The sequence below is a fragment of the Calypte anna genome, chromosome 1 (assembly GCF_003957555.1).
Source record: "Calypte anna isolate BGI_N300 chromosome 1, bCalAnn1_v1.p, whole genome shotgun sequence".
Lineage (NCBI taxonomy): Eukaryota > Metazoa > Chordata > Aves > Apodiformes > Trochilidae > Calypte > Calypte anna.
This window is the reverse complement of record NC_044244.1, coordinates 178,268,067-178,286,916: the sequence shown is the minus strand read 5'-3', so window position 1 is coordinate 178,286,916 and position 18,850 is coordinate 178,268,067. Positions and strand designations below refer to the sequence as shown.

The following is an 18,850-nucleotide window of genomic DNA, read 5'->3' as shown; positions in this document are numbered from 1 at the left end:
ATTGTGCTGGCTTTGTCATGACTCACGAAATAGTGGAGCAAGACAATGTAGAAATATATACTACATGTTATGACTTGGACATACTTTGTTTTAAACCAAAATGTAATGTCTTTCTCTAATGTTCTGCCAGCAATATAACTCTTCAGTATATTTTTAAGAGGCGTACAGAAAACAAGTAACCTGTCATCAAGAATCTAAATTTGTGTGATGTTTTACTTTCTGCAGTTTCAGCTAATTTATGAACTTAAGCATAATTGAGTTTAAAAAACCAGAAACATGCATGTCCTTAACTGGATGGCTCAGGAGATTGGTAATGTATTACAGAGCCTTTCACATCTAGGTCTGTAACTAAAATACAATTTAAGTTGGCAACTGCAAAAAACTGTTACCATCTCATTTTCTGACCTATGTGAAATGAGTTGGTGGTCTCAGTCCAGCATGAAGTTTTCTTCCAGCAGAAAAACCACCATCACAATTGGTTATCTTGTGATAATCTGAGGAAGAGACGAAAAGCTTGAGGCAGAGACTTGAGAGGTCTTCCCACTTGGAACCTTATTACACCACATTGGTGAGACTCCTACACAGCAGGGGGTGCCTGTGCTCCCTGTTCCATGGGGACCTTTGGGTTTGTCATCTTGAAAGCATTCAGTTTGAGCTAAATTTAGAAGGTGTGTGTTTTGTGTAGGAAAAAAGAGTTGTATCCACCACATACTTTCTTCCTTTTGTCATGGTCCCTAAGAACAGCCTGAGTAACAGAAGGAATTCTAACTGGAGTGTTGTCTTACCAAGACAGGGACACATGCAAAGTTTATCTTGCAAGTTGAGACTTCAATAGAAGATGCAGTTTGATTCAGATTAAAGTATCTGATGTTATTAGTTCTTCCATAGTCTTAAATCATACATTTTAACTCCTGATGAGATGGCGGGACTGATTTATTATGTCTTTCCTACTGTGCCTTCAAAGTGATTGGTGTTGCTGTAGTTCCTGCATGGTTTCTATTTCCCTAGATGTAGATGTGTGCAGATATACATACATAATTGCTTAAGTAATATGCTTACTTTCATTTCATATGCTAACTATTATAGGAGTGGTGCTTAGTGGTGGTAGGAAGCTAAATTTGGCAGACAAATCTGTTCTTTGCTACATCTCTTACAGAGAACAGGGATTTTTTTGAAGGATAATAAAGCTCACCTGTTGTGGAAGTAATTGTCCTCCATCTGAGTTCAATTCTCCAGCTTTTGGGTTTTGTTTTGTTTTTTTAAGATGTCCTAATGAAGTTAGCTTTTTAGGTAGGTAATGTTTTGAATTTTTTTGAGATCTTTTGTAATCAGAAATACTTCCTAAAGTAATTCCTTCCTTGCTGACAACCATGATCTAGGCAGTATAACTTAATGGCTATTAAAATCACAAACTTAGACTGAAATATGCCTTCATAATGGTGGAAATGAAGAATCTTAAATCTTGTAAGATTTGTATAAAATGAGTATATTCTGTATGAAACAGCAAAAACTGTAGGAAGAAATAATTGTCTCTTGTGTTTTTCATAGTCCTGGTTTGTCTTTTACAAAGGAAGCACGTATGAATCTTAGCAATAACTTTACCTGTTTAAATAGTTAGCTCTCTACTATTATTTTCTTTTGGTTCACTGCTTACATGAAAGCCAATTCACCATTTCCATCAGAGCAAGGGAGATGGTATTTGTTATCTTTGCACAATGCTGTGCTTGAGTAGTCAGCTTTTCCATAAGTCTTCGAAACGTACCAGTAAGATTTTTCAACAAATAAATGTCAGCCCTTTTAAAATTTCTTATTTTACTTGCATATTCTTCAGCTTTTTTAATATCATGACTGAGAGCAATTGAAAGCAGATTGTTTATTCATGCACTGACTGTAGCAGGAAGGAAATAAGAACACTTCATGTAATTGCCTCCAAGTGCATCAATTATAGTTTTAATAATATTTTGAATTTTGTTATCAAGCATGCTTGAAACATAGTGCATTCTGCTGACTTCTTTTCCTAGTATTTTTTCTGCTCTACAATACCCATTTATTGGACTTGTTTGTTTACTCAGAAGTTCTTATTACACACTAAAAATCAGATTAAGCTGAGGACTGGCCATAGATCTGTTTCCATCAATCTCTGCAACCTCAACAGCAGGCGAAGGAGCCGATGGACTTTGCAGTGTACTTGGAAGATTTCTACAAGTAATAAGCTCAAAATAGAGGTCCTTTTGCATGGTACATCAACTTCTGTGCCATGCCTGTTACCATTTAAAAGTGCATTTTTATTAAAGGTTTGTAGTAGTCCTCTCCACACAGCCAGGATCCAGTATCAGCTAAGAGATGAGCACTAGTCCGGTAGTTTTGTGTGGTGACTGTATAATTAGTCTGTGATTTAAATCAATTCTATATTAAAAAATTAAGTTGATAATATATTTTACAGTAAAACTACTAGTGCTCTCCTGTAGTGCAGCAGTACCTAACAATATACCAGCAGCCCCCCCAAAAAACCCACCCAAACAGCAAACCCCAAAGGAAATCTCACAGCTCTTACCTAACCTGCTGAGACACTACGATGAAACATTTTTTTGGTTGTGAATTTTCAGCCTAAATTCCCTGATCTGTTTCTTTCTGTATGGCATGAATGGGTACCCTTACAGATGAATTGCCACTTGTATGAAGTGGGTAATGCAGTGCTCGGCGCCTGCTTCCTTTTCCCTATCTTTTGCCAAAAGACTGACAGTCTCTTAGCCTTTTTCAGTAATGTTCTTATCCTGCTTGGTCTGGCATTATGTTGCTGTGGATCTGACCATTTGCAAGTCAGTGCTAGCAGAGGGTACTGCAGTCTATTTACTGTGTTCCTAGCATGCAGCTCAGCTACACTGCTGCTGGAGCTGAGCACCATTTTTTAATAATGTTTTAGTTGGGTGAGTTCTAATACAGTTGGAATGCAGCTTACTGGGACCTGGACCTTTCCCAAGTGTACCTGCTGCCAGGTTTGTGATTAGCAGGAACATTAAAGATGTTCTTTTAACAAGAAATGAGGAGAAGCCACTGCCAGGGTGTTCTTTTGAAGACGGCATCTTGGTCACTTCCCAGGATCTGGCTGTGAATCACATCAGTATGTGCTTTAGGCAGAGTTAAATGCATGGAACCTTTCCCCTGCCCATTTACCATTTTCCACATTAGAGGGCCTGAATTCAAGGATGCTTCCCTCATCAATATTCAGGGATTGCTTCAGAAATACTGGAATACTCTTCCATCCTGCTCTAGCACTTACAAAACTTGGGTTATTTGAAGGAGTGAACCCGAATGCTTAAAAAAAGAAGTAGTAGGACAACCTGTGCATATTACTGTAAAGGAGATACCAGCTTTTAAAAGCAGGGTGGTCTTCTACCCTGTTTAAGTATATAAACAGCTAAGAGGCATTATTTTCCATAAAGTATTTTAATGGCTTATTGGTGATTTGCTTTAAAAGGAAAAAAACCTCAGCCCAAACCCAATCATGGTTGTTGCAGTTCCCAAGATTTTTGTTTCCAAGGTATTTTTCATAATGGATGTGTGTGCTTTCATGAGATCACAAAAGAGCAATGCGTCTGGCAGAACTGCTTTCTTGCATAAGCTGTAATAACATGCTTTCCCATGAGTTGTATTTTACTATAATTCTAAATATTCTGTAGTTAAAGTAACATAACCTAGTGTTTCTTAATGCTGCTCTTTGCAGAGGACATGACTACTGCCTTGCCTGTCTTTCTGAGCATTTTCTTTATATTTTAGATCACACTTTCAAAGCAGTAACTAATCAAAGTGTAGAGATGATCAGAAGAGATTGAAAACAAAGTATTTGCTTATGCCAGTGACTTAAAAAAAGTAAAACACAAAAAAAGCCAAAACCAGAAATTAGCTTTGAGAACTGCTGTGGAAATGAGAACCATTTGGCTTCCTTTCTTCTTGAGCATTGTTGTCAGCGATGGCTTCTTATGTCAAGTTCTTGATTTAGTAGAGTCTGTCAGCATTGTACAAATGCAGATTTGAAGCTAGGAATACAGAGTATATTGTTAAACTACTACAAGCCTTCCTGTCTGGAAAGGCATATACTGCTCAGGGATCTTTGAATTCACCAGAGAGAAGTCTGTAGAGATATGTAAAATAATTTGCTTCATATAAGCAAATCATTGTGAGGCCACTCTCTTTGAAAGGTCATAGCAATCAGGGGAGGTTTCTGCGGGAGAAAAAGCAAATGTCACTCCAGTCTTCAAGAAGGGGGATCTGGCAAAAATCACTTGGCAGTCACTCTTATCTTCATCATTGGGAAGTTAATGGATGAAATCCTTGTGGAAGCCGGTCCAAAGGAGGGCATCCAGGCTGGTGAAGAGACTCGAGCACAGATCCTATGAGGAGAGGCTGAGGGAGCTGGGGCTGTTCAGCCTGAAGAAGAGGCGGCTCAGGGGAGACCTCATCACTCTCTACAACTACCTGAAAGGAGGTTGTAGCCAGGGAGGGGTTGGGCTCTTTTGCCAGACGACTTTCAACAAGACAAGAGGGCATGGTCTTTAAGTTGTGCCAGGGGAGGTTTAGGTTGGATGTTAGAAAGAATTTCTTTACGGAGAGGGTGATCAGGCATTGGAATGGGCTGCCCAGGGAAGTAGTGGATTCTCCATCCCTGGAGATAGTTAAAAAGAGACTGGATGTGGCACTCAGTGCCATACTCTAGCAACCGCAACGTTGGTTCAAGGGTTGGACTCGATGATCTCTGAGGTCCCTTCCAACCCAGCCAATTCTATGGTTCTATGATTTTATGAGGGTGACTGGGAGTAGTCGGTGTAGATTTATGAAGGGGAAATCATGCTTGGCCAACCTGAAGTACTTCAGTGGTTAGCTGGATGGGTGGGGAACAAGCAGTGTATGTTGCTTCCTTCAGTAAGGCTCCCATATAGGCAAACTCATGAAGTACAGTCTAGGTAAGTGTACAGGGACATTGAGGTGGGTTAAAAACTGGCAAAGTTGATGGGCTCAAAGGATTGTGATCAGTGCTAGAAAGTTGAGCTGAACACCTGTCACAAGTGGAGCATTCCAGGGGCTGATAAGTTGATTCAGTGCTGGTTTTCATCATCATTAAAAACCTGGACAGCAGGACAGAGTGCACCCTCAACAAGTTGGTAGGTGATTCCACAAGTGCCTTCCAGCTTTAGCCATTCTGTGCATGTGTTATCTTCACCTTGATCTATCTTGGCAAATTCAGTTACTGCTTTTTCAAAATCTAAAATTCAGCTCATGATAAATCAATAGAAGAGAAGCTGTAGGAAAGGTTGGAAGAAAAAAGGGTGGGAGCAGGTGTGAGTAGGAAGAATATGGAAGATCAAACAGCTCATATGGAACTGAGAACAATGTGAAAAAAGTGGTGTAATACGAAACCTTTGCAGCAAAGGAGGACATTTTTTGCTATATATCTTGACTGCAGCATGATGAGAAGGAGGACATTGTGCCATTTTTTTTTTCCTTTGAAAAAAAATGATGTTTCCATAATAATTTTCCTGGAAGCTGTGTAGTCATAGAATGAAATATATATTTCTACTATAATCAAATTGTAACCAGCTTCTCTTACCCCAGAATATTGAGAAAGAAATACCCAAATCTTGAGGGTTTTTTCAGTTCTGTAGGATTAAAGTGTTAGGAAGATTGATATTTTTAGACCTCTCCTGGATCAGCCCTACATATTTTTTTCTTAGCTATAAAACTACCTTTATTGTGCTAAAGCACTGAAATCAAATGGAAGAGAGAAATTAAAACAAAATATTCTGTCTACTTCTCTAGTCTCTATTGCAAGACTTTCTGGTGATTTTGCAAATTGCCCATCTTTAAGAATAGGAAACATTTTTAATTCACAGGCCACCTCCATTCAAGCAGTTCTTGAGTATGGATATAATATTTCATAGCTTTTTACAGTTTAACCTCACATCTTATAAGCAAGTGCAAGGTCACTAGGCAATACTCAAACCCAGACAGACTTGCTTTTAGACTGGTACTTCCTAGAGACAATGCAGGTATCTCAATTTGGAATTCCATAGTCAGTGACAGCTTCTACATCCAAGTAGTACAAAGTGCAGAAAATTAAATAGACAAAGTAAGTTTTTGACTTATTTAACCACCATATGCCTTAAGAACAAAAGAGTACAATGCAGGTGAGTATTTAGAGACATGAAGTTACATTACGTGATTAATGATATCTTAGTGAGATATTTTTCACTTACCCACTGCAGAACTGTCAGACACAAGAAGCAGTGGAACCTGAATATCTTTTCCTGACATTTGTCACTGTAAATCAAATAATTTTTAACTTGTGATCTTGGACCAGATAACAGGCTATGAAGAACTGTTACAAAATGGGAACTGCAGATCTGAGGCTGAAAGAACCTTGTATTTTTAATTCATACAGCTATAAATGATGTTAGCAAGAGTAGTACTTTTTTCTCTCTTCTTCCCCTGGAGTACTTCAGTGATAGATGGAAGATTTCATGACTGATTTCTATAATCATTTACATCTTTACAGGGTATCAAATAAAGGCAGGGCTTTTCGGTGCCTGGCATCAAAAATTAATATAATTGCAATGGCTTTTGAGAAGTTAATCCATGTTTGGTGGAAGATTTAATACCACTATGAGAAGCACATCTGTCCACATATTGCATAGGATTTCTAAACTGAAAAAAAAGGTGGTGCTTTAGAGTTTTAGATAGTAGTAATGATAGCATTGCTACTTCAGTCTCTAGGAAAATAACAAAAAAAATTCAAATGGTGTTGCCTGTTCCACAGTAAAAAAAATGTTTTGTTGGTCTGCCAGTACTGTGTGGGCATAGCCTGGCTGCTGAAAGAGACAAAGCTTATTAAGCAGATTTTATAAGAAAGTGCTTAAAATTGTAGTAGTCTGAAAATCTTTAGTCGGCTGTCTGGCAGCTGAGGGATCCCATCAGATCATATGTGCTGAACTTGGCTTTTCCAGTCAGTCTTCAGTTTGTTTAGGAGTTGTTACTGCAGCAATCTCCCAAGTCCACTTATGCTGCCCTTGCAAGGTCTACAGAAGAGAAAAGTTGTTTACAAAAGAACTGTGCATTAAAACCTTAGCTGACTTCATTCTGTCAACCAGTTCAGAAAATGGCAGAGGAAGTTGGACTCGATGATCTCTGAGGTCCCTTCCAACCCAGCCAATTCTATGATTCTATGATAAGTGGAGCAGCAGCACAGTGGAGCTGTTTGGATGTATGGAAAGATGGTCAGATGACCACACTATTATTTTTCCATCTCCAGTTCATTTTCCTGTGTTTTTCTGTACTGCCATTATACCACAAATGAAGATTTGGAAGTTTTCTATATTTCAAAGGTATTTTTATTGAAATATTAGAAAATACTCTTCTGCTTCTAGTTTCAGTAGCTGAGGATTTTTGAATACTAGAGAGGATATCTCTTCCTAGCAAGTGAAGTTACTATATAATTCTGTCTTGAATTGCTGCACTTTTCAGAATGCAGGGTGCCCATGTGTAGAACTCCCAATCTTTATTTAAAGACTGCTCATTCCTTAAGATATTGTTTTGCCAAATTTGGTTTTGGTAAAATGCTTTCGCTATTATTTTTTTTCAAGTTTAGATACCCTCGCTGTTTTTCATTCCAGAACATTTGTGTAGCTTGGTAACTGAAGGAAAATAATGTGTTTATTGATAGGATACAGGTAATATATTGAAGGATATCATTCATATATGGATGTGTAGGTAATTTTTATATCTATGTATATGTATGAAGATTTTTTTTTATTACTTTGAATCTGTTTTTCCTTTTTACTAGCAAAGATCCTGCCTAAAGTAGGTGAAGTGTTGGGAATTCAAATTCTTCAACAGATGGGTAGACTGTACTATGTTTCTTGGGTGCAGCTTTAAACTTACCTTGTTATTAGTCTGATTTTTTTTTTTTAATGTGCTGGATTTTCAGGATTGCCAGATACATGATTATGGTACTTCAAAGAATATAATGGGAGTAAGTAATCCTTCACTGTGAGAAGTGAGCTAATGCATTGTTGCACAGTCGTGATAGGTTAACTGGCTGAAGTAGCTCCCACGTCCAGATACATAAATACAGAAGTAAGACATATAGAGGAAGAACATTTTAGAAACTTGAGGTTTAATTTCAAGCAGATCTCCTGTCATAAAGATAGTGAGCTGTGCTAGCCAGGTGGAAAAGTATCAATGTGATTTCTAGTTGTGACGTGGGAGAGATGGAGGACTAGAAGCTCTTTGATCACTAAGGTACCTTTGAAGTAAGTTTAGTCAATAAAAACATTGGAGCAGGATTTAGTAAAAACCCTAAAGTATGATTTTAGAAACATCCAGACACAGTTTTGTTCTGCTTTTGGTTTTACTACTATATACCTTGTTAAGGTTGTGGTACAGTTATCACTGCATAAAATGCTGTGGAAGGTAGGAATATAAAATGTTCAAAGTACAGGAAATAGGCATAACAAAGTCTTTCTGTGTCTTGCTGTAGGAAGAAAATGCCATGATCCATATGAATGATCTGTACTCATAATCTAAAGGAGAAGCTGACAAGGTGACAAGAAAACAGTCCTTTGATTAACCCTAAATCTGAGAAGTTTCAAAGAAGGCTGTGAAAAATTTGCCTTATAAATAGGGCATATTTGTCCCTTACAGAAGCTTGCTCTGTCTGAACTCTCAGCTTTATCTGACTTGCTCTCAATATGAATGACACAAAACTTAATCTTTGGGGTGTTCTTTGAAGTTTTGTGTTTGTTCTGTGCACAAAAGTTCTTTAACAAGTAAGCAGGAACAAAGCCCAGGCAACCACTGGGAAGTGTATAGTAATAAATTGCACAGGCTTCTCACCTTTCTATTTTTTCTTCATCCAGAGCAGGAGGAACAGGAGGAATTATGTATTAGTCAACACAAGTAGGTTTATATGGAACTGATGTAGTAGTGAGTACTATTTAAATGAAAGAGAAAAATAAAACAGGGCTGTTAGGGAAGACAGCATGGGTTAACAGAGCTGCATGCAGATCAAAGAACAGGTAACAGTTTTCTTCCTTTTGTATGAAAAGATCAGAAAGTATGAGATTACAGTACTAATGAACAGTGCTCCAACAAAATAACTGAGTAAAAATGGTACTCATTGTTTTTATTACCCATTCAAAATTCTCACATTGGAGGCAGAACACTGAATTTAAAAAGGAGGTGGAATTATATTTGGTATAACATAATACCTGAAAAACAGTTCCAGTGCACCCTCCCTTCTTTCATTTGATCCTGCTGTGATGGTGTGTGCACAGCATCCAGAGTAATTCGGACCTGTGAACAGAGTAATCAGTTGTGTAGCAAAACACACAGGAAATAGATTTCTTCCAGATTATATTTTTTGTTTGTTTATTGTAGTTTGTAGTTGCTACACTTTTGAGTAGCATGTTAATGATGTTTGATGTGACAGCAGATTTTCCTGCAAAGTTGCTATAGTAATGTTTTTGCCTATGATATTCACCTTTCCTTCCTTGGACTTAACACAGGAAGTCATATCCTGCAGCTTATCCTGATGTGGATTTTTACAGAGTGGGAGAGTTGGCTTGAAAAGTATAACTGAGTTTTTGTTCTTTCAGCTCTAATTCAGTTCCAGTGAAAGCAATAGAAACACCAGTGTATTAGGCTATGCACAGGCTTTAATAAGTTACATTGCCCCAGGTTGGCAGTAACTGAGTGACAGCAACTGAAATAAATTTTTGGAGTGTGTTCAGAGAAAAAAAATGTAATAGCAAAGCCAACAGCTTTCATCAGCTGAAACAGAGATAAAATATGGTGATGGTAACTAGCAGAAGGCTTCCCTAGCATAGATATGGCATACCTCTATCTCCTATCCAAATACTTTCTGTACTTTGAAAATTTTTTAGCTTGTGTGTTTTTATAAGATAGGGGTGTTTTTGTTGTGTTGGTTTTTTTTTTCCTTAATTGAGTAATTTTAACATTTCTTGATTTTAATGAGAACTTGCTCAGGCGCTTGATTTTTATTTTAGTTCATTTTTAAACAGCTCTGGGATGGTCCTCATAAGGAGATAATTAACATGAAGTGTTAAATGAAAATAGATTTTTTTAAAAACAATTTTCCAGTGCTTTTCATGTTTCATGTCTTTTTAATTAGAAGGACTTTAATGTTTAGATTTAATACATGTTGAGTTTCTGGTGAGTCATTGTTTTCACCAGGGTTTGTGGTAGTCTTTGTTGATAATTTATTTTAAAGCCCTAAATCAGCTAATAGATGTGACTGAACTTAATTATTTTAATTGTCAATGCACATCTTTGAATTCAGGGAAGTAGCTCCAGAAAAGTACTGATACTGACATCTGGATATGGAGCTGTTGTAGCAAGTCCAGAGGAGGGCCACAAAGATGATCAGAGGGCTGGAGCACCTCTCCTATGAAGACAGACTGAGAGAGTTGGGTTCTTCAGCCTGGAGAAGAGAAGGCTTCAGGACGACCTTGGAGCACCTTCCAGATGGGCAATCAGACATTTTATATGTGGTGATAAGGCAAAAGGAAATGGCTTTAAGATGAACGAGGGTAGATCTAGGTTAGACATTAGGAAGGAATTCTTAACTGTGATGGTGATGAGACACTGGCACAGGTTGCCTCATCCCTGGAAGTGTTCAAGGCCAGGTTGGATGGGGCTCTGAGCAGCCTGGTGTAGGGGGATGTGTCCCTGCCCATGGTTGATCTTTAAGGTCCCTTCCAACCCAAACCATTAAACCATTCTCCATAGACCTGTAAACCTGTTGGTATAGCCTCTTTTCTCTCTCTTTTTTTTTTTTTTTTACTTCTTGAATTGAAGGTAGTTGTCTGCATAGGGTTTCTGTTTGTGCTTTGCTAATAATGATTAAATTAGAAGTACCTAAAATATTTCAGTGAGGATCTCTCTTCAGCAGTAATAGTTATTAAATGCACAAGATTAGTATTTGTCTAGGAATCACACAAGGAGCCCTATACAACTGCATCTAAGACAAATGTGGTGTTGTGCCATGGTAACAAGGCCACTCTTCCATGAAAATGAATTCTTTCCCTGCTGCTGAGGTGGGGTGTTGTGGGCAGGATATTTTTGCTTAAATTTTGTTCTGTGGGGTTGCCAGGCAGTTTGCTTTTTGGTCTCAGAAGTACTCATTACTGCATTGCTCTTCACATTTGATTTAGGATCCTAACAGCTTCCTCATTTGCATTTATCTGACTTCAGAAAATCGTTTTACCTAGAGGCAAAAGGAAGTAAACCTCTATTAGAATAAAAATGAGGTACTTCTAGAAGTTGTTGATTTGTAGTTATAAAAAAATGATAGCTGTTTTAAAGTGGCTGTTTTCAGAACACAATATATTCATTGCTGAAAGGTTTTCTTCCCTTGGTCAGCCCAAATGATTTGAATAAGCACTTTAAATTTTCATTTCCTCTGGGTAATTGAAACTGAACAGAAGTTTCACAAATTAAACTGAAGCTTGTCCAGATTTCTCCTTTCTGTTTCTAATGACTGCTTATTTTTCTTTGCAAATAAATTTCTAATATGTAATGAGTTGCCCAAAGAGACAAATTTGGAGAGTTGTTCCTTTCTCCAGATAATGGTTACTTGAGTCAGAGATCAAACAAGAATCCCTGGCCCACGTTTAGACTTTTGATAGTGGACTTGGGTGTTCTTCAGGGAGTCCTCAAAGTGTCTGTTTTAGGAACACCAATACTGTCCCGCTACTGCTGACATTTTTATTCCTCTGTTGAATTTAAATATTTGTTAGTGGTCTTGTTTGGAAAATTCTTCCAACTAATTATTTTGTTTCAGGCTTAAAACACAATGATTTTAGGAGTGGGAACCTTCAGAATAAAACCTGTTTTTTAATTTATTTTTTTTTTATCTTTACCTGTGATGATGTATCCCTTTACAGTGATGTGACTGTATAAAAATTATTGTCTGTAGGAAGACTCTTCTGTTTCAAACAGATCTGTTTCAGTGAAGGGCCTTTGACTCTAGAAAGAGATGAACTTCTGTGAGTTGTTATTCCAGATCAACTGAGTGGGTTTTGTATTATTTTTTATTTTGCAGCTTTACAAGACTCCTACACAGATTTCTAAATTGACTGTATTTTAAAATGTTTTTGTAAATCCTGAGAGGAAAAAAAGAATGAGTACGAATCAAGCTGTTGGTACTTATTTTGCTAACTAGTACTGTCTTACCTCTGATTTTTCTTCTCATCTGTACCTACCTTGAACTTAGGGTAGAAGGTATTTGAGATAGGAATTGTTACTCAGTGCTGTGCTGAACAATCATCTGGCATAATGGAGTATCTGTGTGAATGTAACTCCTTGTCTCTATCAAAATCCAAACAGTAAAAAAATTCCAAGGTAAAAACATCATGAGGATGTTAAAAGCATTTTTGTAGAGTATTAACTCATGAAAATGCAGGGGGGCATGGGAAATCTTGTCAGTGTATTATTTATCAGAAGTATTTTAGTGCCTGTGTAATGTATCATTAACTCTACTAAAAAATATTAATTTGGCATGTAGCTTATTAACATCCCAGATAAACTGAAGCAGATTTTGTAAAAGATATGAGTGTTTTCTCTGAGTCACAGCATAGCAATAAAATGCTTTATGTGATGAAATGTGGTTTTTTACCTAGCAGCTTCAGTTGGTTTTAACTTCAAAATTAACTCTGAATTTAAAGATTTATGTTGCTTGTTTATTTCTAGCATGTTTCCAGAAACAATCAATTGAATGCTTTGTGAGCTGTGTGCCCACATACTGCATTTTTTTAATTTCAAAGCAATACTTACTTGGAGTGTATGCCTTTATTAAAAAAAACAAAACAGCAAAACAAAAAGGAGGTTGGTGTGAAATGTGTCCTTCTGCATATTACTGAGAAAATGCAGCACAAGTTGGATATGTTGTTATTGCTATTGGAAAGATAGTGGGCTATATCTGACCTCTTCAAACACAGTCAAATTGATAACATTTTATTCCATCTTTAATCTGCTTTCAGAGGAGAGATGCAATAACTCAAATTCCTTTTACGTATGTAGGTGGATTGTTAAACTTGAGAAATCCATTTTGTAGCCTTTCATAAGCAGTAATAACTATGTTTCTCAAGGAAGTTTTTTGTTGGATGATGTTTTGCACCTTATTTTATACAATATTAATTATTACTAGGTTGATAGCAAATTGTGGTCTTTTGTCTCTCTGAATGTGTTTACATGAGCTCCTGATAGATTCAGGAAGACTTGAGAATTTCCTAGAATATGTGATTGGTAAATCACACTAAAATGTTAGGATTTATTGTATTGACTTTTGGGTAGCCTAAATTATCTTTCTGGGTACTTTTTTCTTCAGGTCAGTTTAAACTGGGAAAGCATGAGCTGTACAGTCAGCCTTACTGTAAATCTTACAGTTCACAACTCAGTCCCTTTTCTGTCCAGGATTTACAGTATTACTGGGTATCTAAACTACTCAATTTCAAAACAAGTCTAATGTAAATTTTCAGTTTCAGTTGTGAGTTTTTTCACTTTTTTTCACCTCAAAATAAGCACTACATGTTTGATTTATGTAAACAGCATTAGCATTTGAGGAAACTTCTGACTGCAGGTGTATTAGAGAAACAAGCTGCAGAAAATATAGGATTCAGAAGTGTGAGAGGTTATGTTTCTAACCTGCTAGACTCTAGTTCAGTTCTTTAACTCATCTCCCTAGTAAAAGAAAGAAAGGGAAGACGGAGAGAGAAAAAAAAAAAAAAGGTAATGTTTTCCAGTTTTGCAGCTGTTTCAATTGGTATGTGCTTGTAAATAGGAACTATCTAGATGATTTTTCTCTCCAATAAAGTTGTGGTAATGTTTAATTTGTATCTCACTCAAGTACTGTTTATGTAAAATGTGTCTGCAAATGTGCCTAAAATGACCCTGGGCAAAACATGTTTTAGAGCTGGCTTCCCATCCTGGTGCTGGGGGTGCAGGGTGGTGGGCAGCAGTGGGACTGCGTCCTGCCAAAAGGGTCTAGCGCAGTTGTGGTAGAAATCTTGGCAGCTTAGAAACTGCCAGCTCATGCAGGTGGAGGACAAACACCAGCATGTCAGCTAGGGAACATGGTGCTGGAGCACAGAGGTTCCAAAAAGAAGTGGCAGGGAGAGCCCGTGTGTGAGTCCTTGTACAGTTTTACTGTGACAGAGAAACTTGTCATTTTTTTTCAAAACAAAGTTGGTTTAAAACTGGCAAAACAAAGCTTAACTAACTTTTCAGAGACTAATGTTTAGGTTTATCGTGGTATATGTATTGTGTATTTATTTTTTTTTCCACAGAAACCTGCTAATATTTTAGTTATGGGTGAAGGTCCTGAGCGAGGAAGAGTAAAAATTGGTATGTTTATATCTTTGATAAGTCCCAGTGTAGCATTTAAGATAGAATGTTCTGAAGGTGCAGTTGTACCACCTAAAGTAGTCACTATAACACTAGTGTGTGCCCAGGCACATTGCCTGAATGTTGTTTGCTGAGTGACTGTTGGCTTCTTGACATTAGTCCCTTGCACCAGTTCTGACGATGAAATGCTGTAGCTTCATCAACGAAAAATGGAAAATGTCTTTATATTTTGTTTGAGTGGGTGTTGGTGTGGGGTGGGGGATTTTGATACGGGAATGAAGAGGAGAGCTAGCTAGGGGAAAGGAGGAGAAAGAAGTGGGATTTCAAAAATATCCTCCATTTACCCCTTTAATGCCATGACATTATATTGCTGCTGCTTATAAAATCTAAATAGGAAATTATTCATTACTACAAATGTTAAATTTTATAATGGGGTCAAAGGTGGCATTTATCCTACAAAATGTTTTTGAAAGGGTAGACAGGTCCCTTGGAGATAAATGCAAGGGATTTTAAAGCACGTAAAGCACAGTAATCCAGCCAAAACGCTTAATGAGAACTACTGCTCAATGCTTAAACTGGACTGTACCAGGGTAGGAAGGACCCAACACTTTCCCCACTGTTTTGCAACATTTTCTGATGGGAGTTACTGTTCACAGTGAGAGGATAATTTGTAGAACTTCAGTTGCTTTAAATTTTAGTAAAAAAATAAATAATAACTGTAGTCTAACAGTAATAAGCTATACCATGCTGTGCTTGAGCGTGGCAGAGCTTTGATAACAGGCTGCTAATGCACGGCCTACTTACAGTTCTTGTGGTAATGCCAACCCCGTTTGGAAGGGTTTGTTGTTTTTTTTTTAAAGCTAGTTTATCTTTTTCACTTCCCTCTGGCTTTCTTCATGAGATTATTCTTCTGCATTGTTGCTCTGTACTCTTACTGTTTTGTTTATCTGAACTATACTGTTAACCTCTAGCATAATGATTCAGGGTAGGATTTGTTTGGAGAGTTCAGTGCTGCTCAAGGCCTTCCCTTGCCCTTTGAAATCCAAGGAGCAGATGGGCTGGGGCTGAACACTTCTGTGGATCCTACCCTGAAACCCTTCCTAGGTTTAAGGTTGATTATAGCAATTGAGGTCTTCTCTGTACAGGAAACAGGTACAGCACGGACAGTGGAAGGGCAAATTTCTTCCTATTACCTTATTCTTGACAGAGCGGTTGCTTCCCAAATTGAGAATGTAGGTAATCCTCTGGGCACGTTCATCTGCAGCTGTGGTGGTGATATTTGCTGTACACAACTACTTGCTAGTATTTGCACGTAGACCACCCATTTATTTCTTAATTGATAGTTTTGAATTAATTTGGGAATAAATTAGAGCACAACTAAATTTATCCAAATTCTGTTAATGGACAGGTGAAAGATTCTGTATCGGACCACCAGTCCTCTGAGCCATCCGTTCCCAAGGGGGGAAGAGGGAGGGGGACCCTGGATTTCTAAGTGTGTTATCAAAATGTAGATATTTTTCTTTTCTTATTGACTTAAGATATTACCACAGCAGGAAAAGAATGCAAAAGTTATACCCATACCAAGGGCTTCCACTTTTCTAGTGTAACTAACTTTTCTAAAAAATACATAAATGGTATTTTAACTTAAAATAATTTTTATAGGCTTTTTGTGTCATTTTGACATCCACTTTCTGCCAGCAGTTTTCCTTATTTTTCATAGTTACTAGTGCCTTGATTATATCTTGAGTAATTGGTATTTTAATGTAGAAATGTAAAATGTTTCTCTTTTTAAATGCATTAAAACAGTCATAAATAGGAATGCATATGAAAAAAACCTAAGGATTGTGCAGTTGAGTTAGAGACCCATACTTACCCTTCTATTTTTCTTAACCAGTGAGCTATAGCAAATAGGTCCTTTTCCCTCAGAATGGCTGCTCATCTCATTTCATTTGAGTCCTTTCTCAGCTTGTGTATATCCCTGCACCACAGAGTCCCTCTTCTTTGGGATTTGGGGAGTGGTGGGTGGGAAAAGCAATTTGGGGGAGAAGGTGCATATTTTAGTCTCTTTTAGCCCATTTTTTCCTGTATCCCATATATTTGGCAGTTCAGACAGCTTTCTAGGCAGTTGTCTTCTACCATTTCTAAAAAAAATCAGGTTTTAATTATATAATGCCCCCAGACAGAACGTTAAAATCATACCCTAATTGGTATTTAGTGCTGGTATCTTGGTACTGGAAACACATCTCGACAGAAAATTATCAGGGAGGTAGATGCTCTGGGCTTAGTTGCTTTTTTGGAGTGAAGAAAACATTGCTACAGCTAACTTCATGAGGAGGGAGCTTTTGTGATGTGCATGTATGTATTATAAATCATTCTAACCTTTGCAGAATTTGCATTTTGCTCACATTTAAAATGCTGCTGCTTGAAAGACCATCCTGTAATAACAGTATTTTACCAGAGAATATCAGGTAAAATGAGTCAGGATTTACCAGTGTCCTGAGAGAAGTGAGTTGATACGCTTTTTCAGAACAATGGTTAATTCTTTGTTCTAAATGGCTCATGTTAGTAATGATTTATAATTATATACTTTATAGGTGGTGACATCCAGTAACTTCTACAAAAGCTTTAAGAAAATCTACTTACAGAACTCGTATCTGCTACAGTCTGCTTTCATCTTTTATTTAGCACAGTGATGGTAGCACTAACATGCTAACTCAATCAGTTCATTTAAAAAAAAAAAAAGTAATTGGTAGTTTTCCTAAAATTTTAAAGCATCTCTGTTTGAATTTTTCAGCTGACATGGGCTTTGCCCGGTTATTTAATTCACCTCTGAAGCCTTTAGCAGACTTGGATCCTGTAGTTGTAACATTCTGGTATCGAGCTCCAGAGTTGCTTCTTGGAGCAAGGCATTATACCAAAGCTATTGGTAAGTAAATGATATAAAAAAGTTACTCTTCTTTATGCAAAGGGTACCCAACTATTAAACCACAGATAAATAGGACAAAGGAAATGCTAGACTTTGACAAATTATTTATTTTTCTATGGCCTCTGGCTAGAAACAGGTATAGTTTCAAGTTTTGGCTCCAAATGCCCTGTGATGCATTATAATTTTATATAGCTTTCACACAAGATTTTCAAAAATCCTGTGTGCAAAATATGAATGCATCTTTGAACTATTAATAGAATTCTTACAACAATGATGAGGCATAGTGTGTTAATTTTATTGCAGCTTTTTAACCTAGTGTAATAAATATGGAAAATAAGGAATGTACAGAGTGGTGGATGTATTTGCCTCATTGAAAATAAACAAAAATTAGCTGTATTTTAGCCTCTCTCAATCTTTTTCAAAGCACAAATGTGAACAGGAATTGCTTGAAGCAGTGAGATGTGATCAGGGCCACAGCTTAGCCTGTTGCTAAGATGTGATGCTGCATCAGGCATATCCAGACAGAATGAAAACACTGTGAGGATGGTGTTAGGTACATCAGCTTAATGCTGCATCCTCTTCACCACTTAAATCATACTTATCAGACTGAATTTCAACAGCTCTGGCATGACACAGTTGACTTTGCTCTGATGGTCTCTTGTCAGTTTAGGGGTAAGCAATGACTGATGATAGGAGCAGCTGTGGCTGTAGGATGAGGGGAATAGCCCAGTAGTAGGCTGGAGGTGAATAGCTTTGCCATGGAAGGAGGGAGAGACTGTAGGAAAGAGGACTGCATAGTTTTTCTCTTGTCTTGGTTTAAAATACATGTTAAAGCCTGGCAACCATATATGGGGAAATAACTTCCCCTACAGTTAAAAGCTTCACTTTACACAGACATTGAGGATGTATGCCAAGCATACATGCTGTTGTAATATGAAATCCTTTCTTCAAACCTTTGCTGTTATCATTCTTTTTTAAGGTCATGTCAGTGTTCTTGTCAGAAATTCTATCATTATGATTAATTGTATTTTCATTTACATTTCTATTAATACTCTATTCACTGTATAGATTAAAGAAATTTAGTTCTTTGTTCCTTTAAAATGCTTTTTTTGTTGCATTTGCATGTTCTTTGACTTTACTGACATCCTCTTCTGCTTTCACTATGGGAAACTCCATGGATGGTCATATCCTTTAGTACATAATTTTTTTTCAGCATAGATAAAAACTGACTACACAAACACTGAGTAATAGGGCTATGCTCTGCATCATTTGCTTTTCTTGTTCATTCAAGGTTCAGTGTAGCATTATTTCATGTAAATTAAAAATTGCATTTGTGTATCCTAGGGAAAAAAAAGGGAAAACAACTGAGATTAAGGCTGATTTTCAGATTGAGACACAACAGTTAAAACAGAGAGGGGGTTACGGTTTTGTTTTAATTAATGTTAAAAAAAGGGATGGAGTCTGTGGGCATAGAGCAGTTTTCTTTTTACTGTCTTTCTGCAAGGTCTT

At 37.2% G+C, this 18,850-nt stretch overlaps 1 protein-coding gene across 5 annotated transcripts in view; it reads left to right on the top strand.

Annotated features, from left to right (window-relative positions):
• The window catches only part of CDK8 (cyclin dependent kinase 8), a 71,424-nt gene that overhangs the window by 38,986 nt on the left and 13,588 nt on the right, over nucleotides 1–18,850 (top strand). For 3 of the 5 annotated variants that reach the window (XM_030468986.1, XM_030468985.1, XM_030468983.1), the window contains exons 5-6: nucleotides 14,358–14,415; nucleotides 17,210–17,341. In XM_030468986.1, coding sequence (XP_030324846.1) covers nucleotides 14,358–14,415; nucleotides 17,210–17,341 — 190 coding nt within the window. Of the gene's footprint in view, nucleotides 1–8,576; nucleotides 8,594–14,357; nucleotides 14,416–17,209; nucleotides 17,342–18,850 lie in introns of those variants that run through there. The other 2 variants (XM_030468987.1, XM_030468988.1) reach the window with 2 other exon arrangements.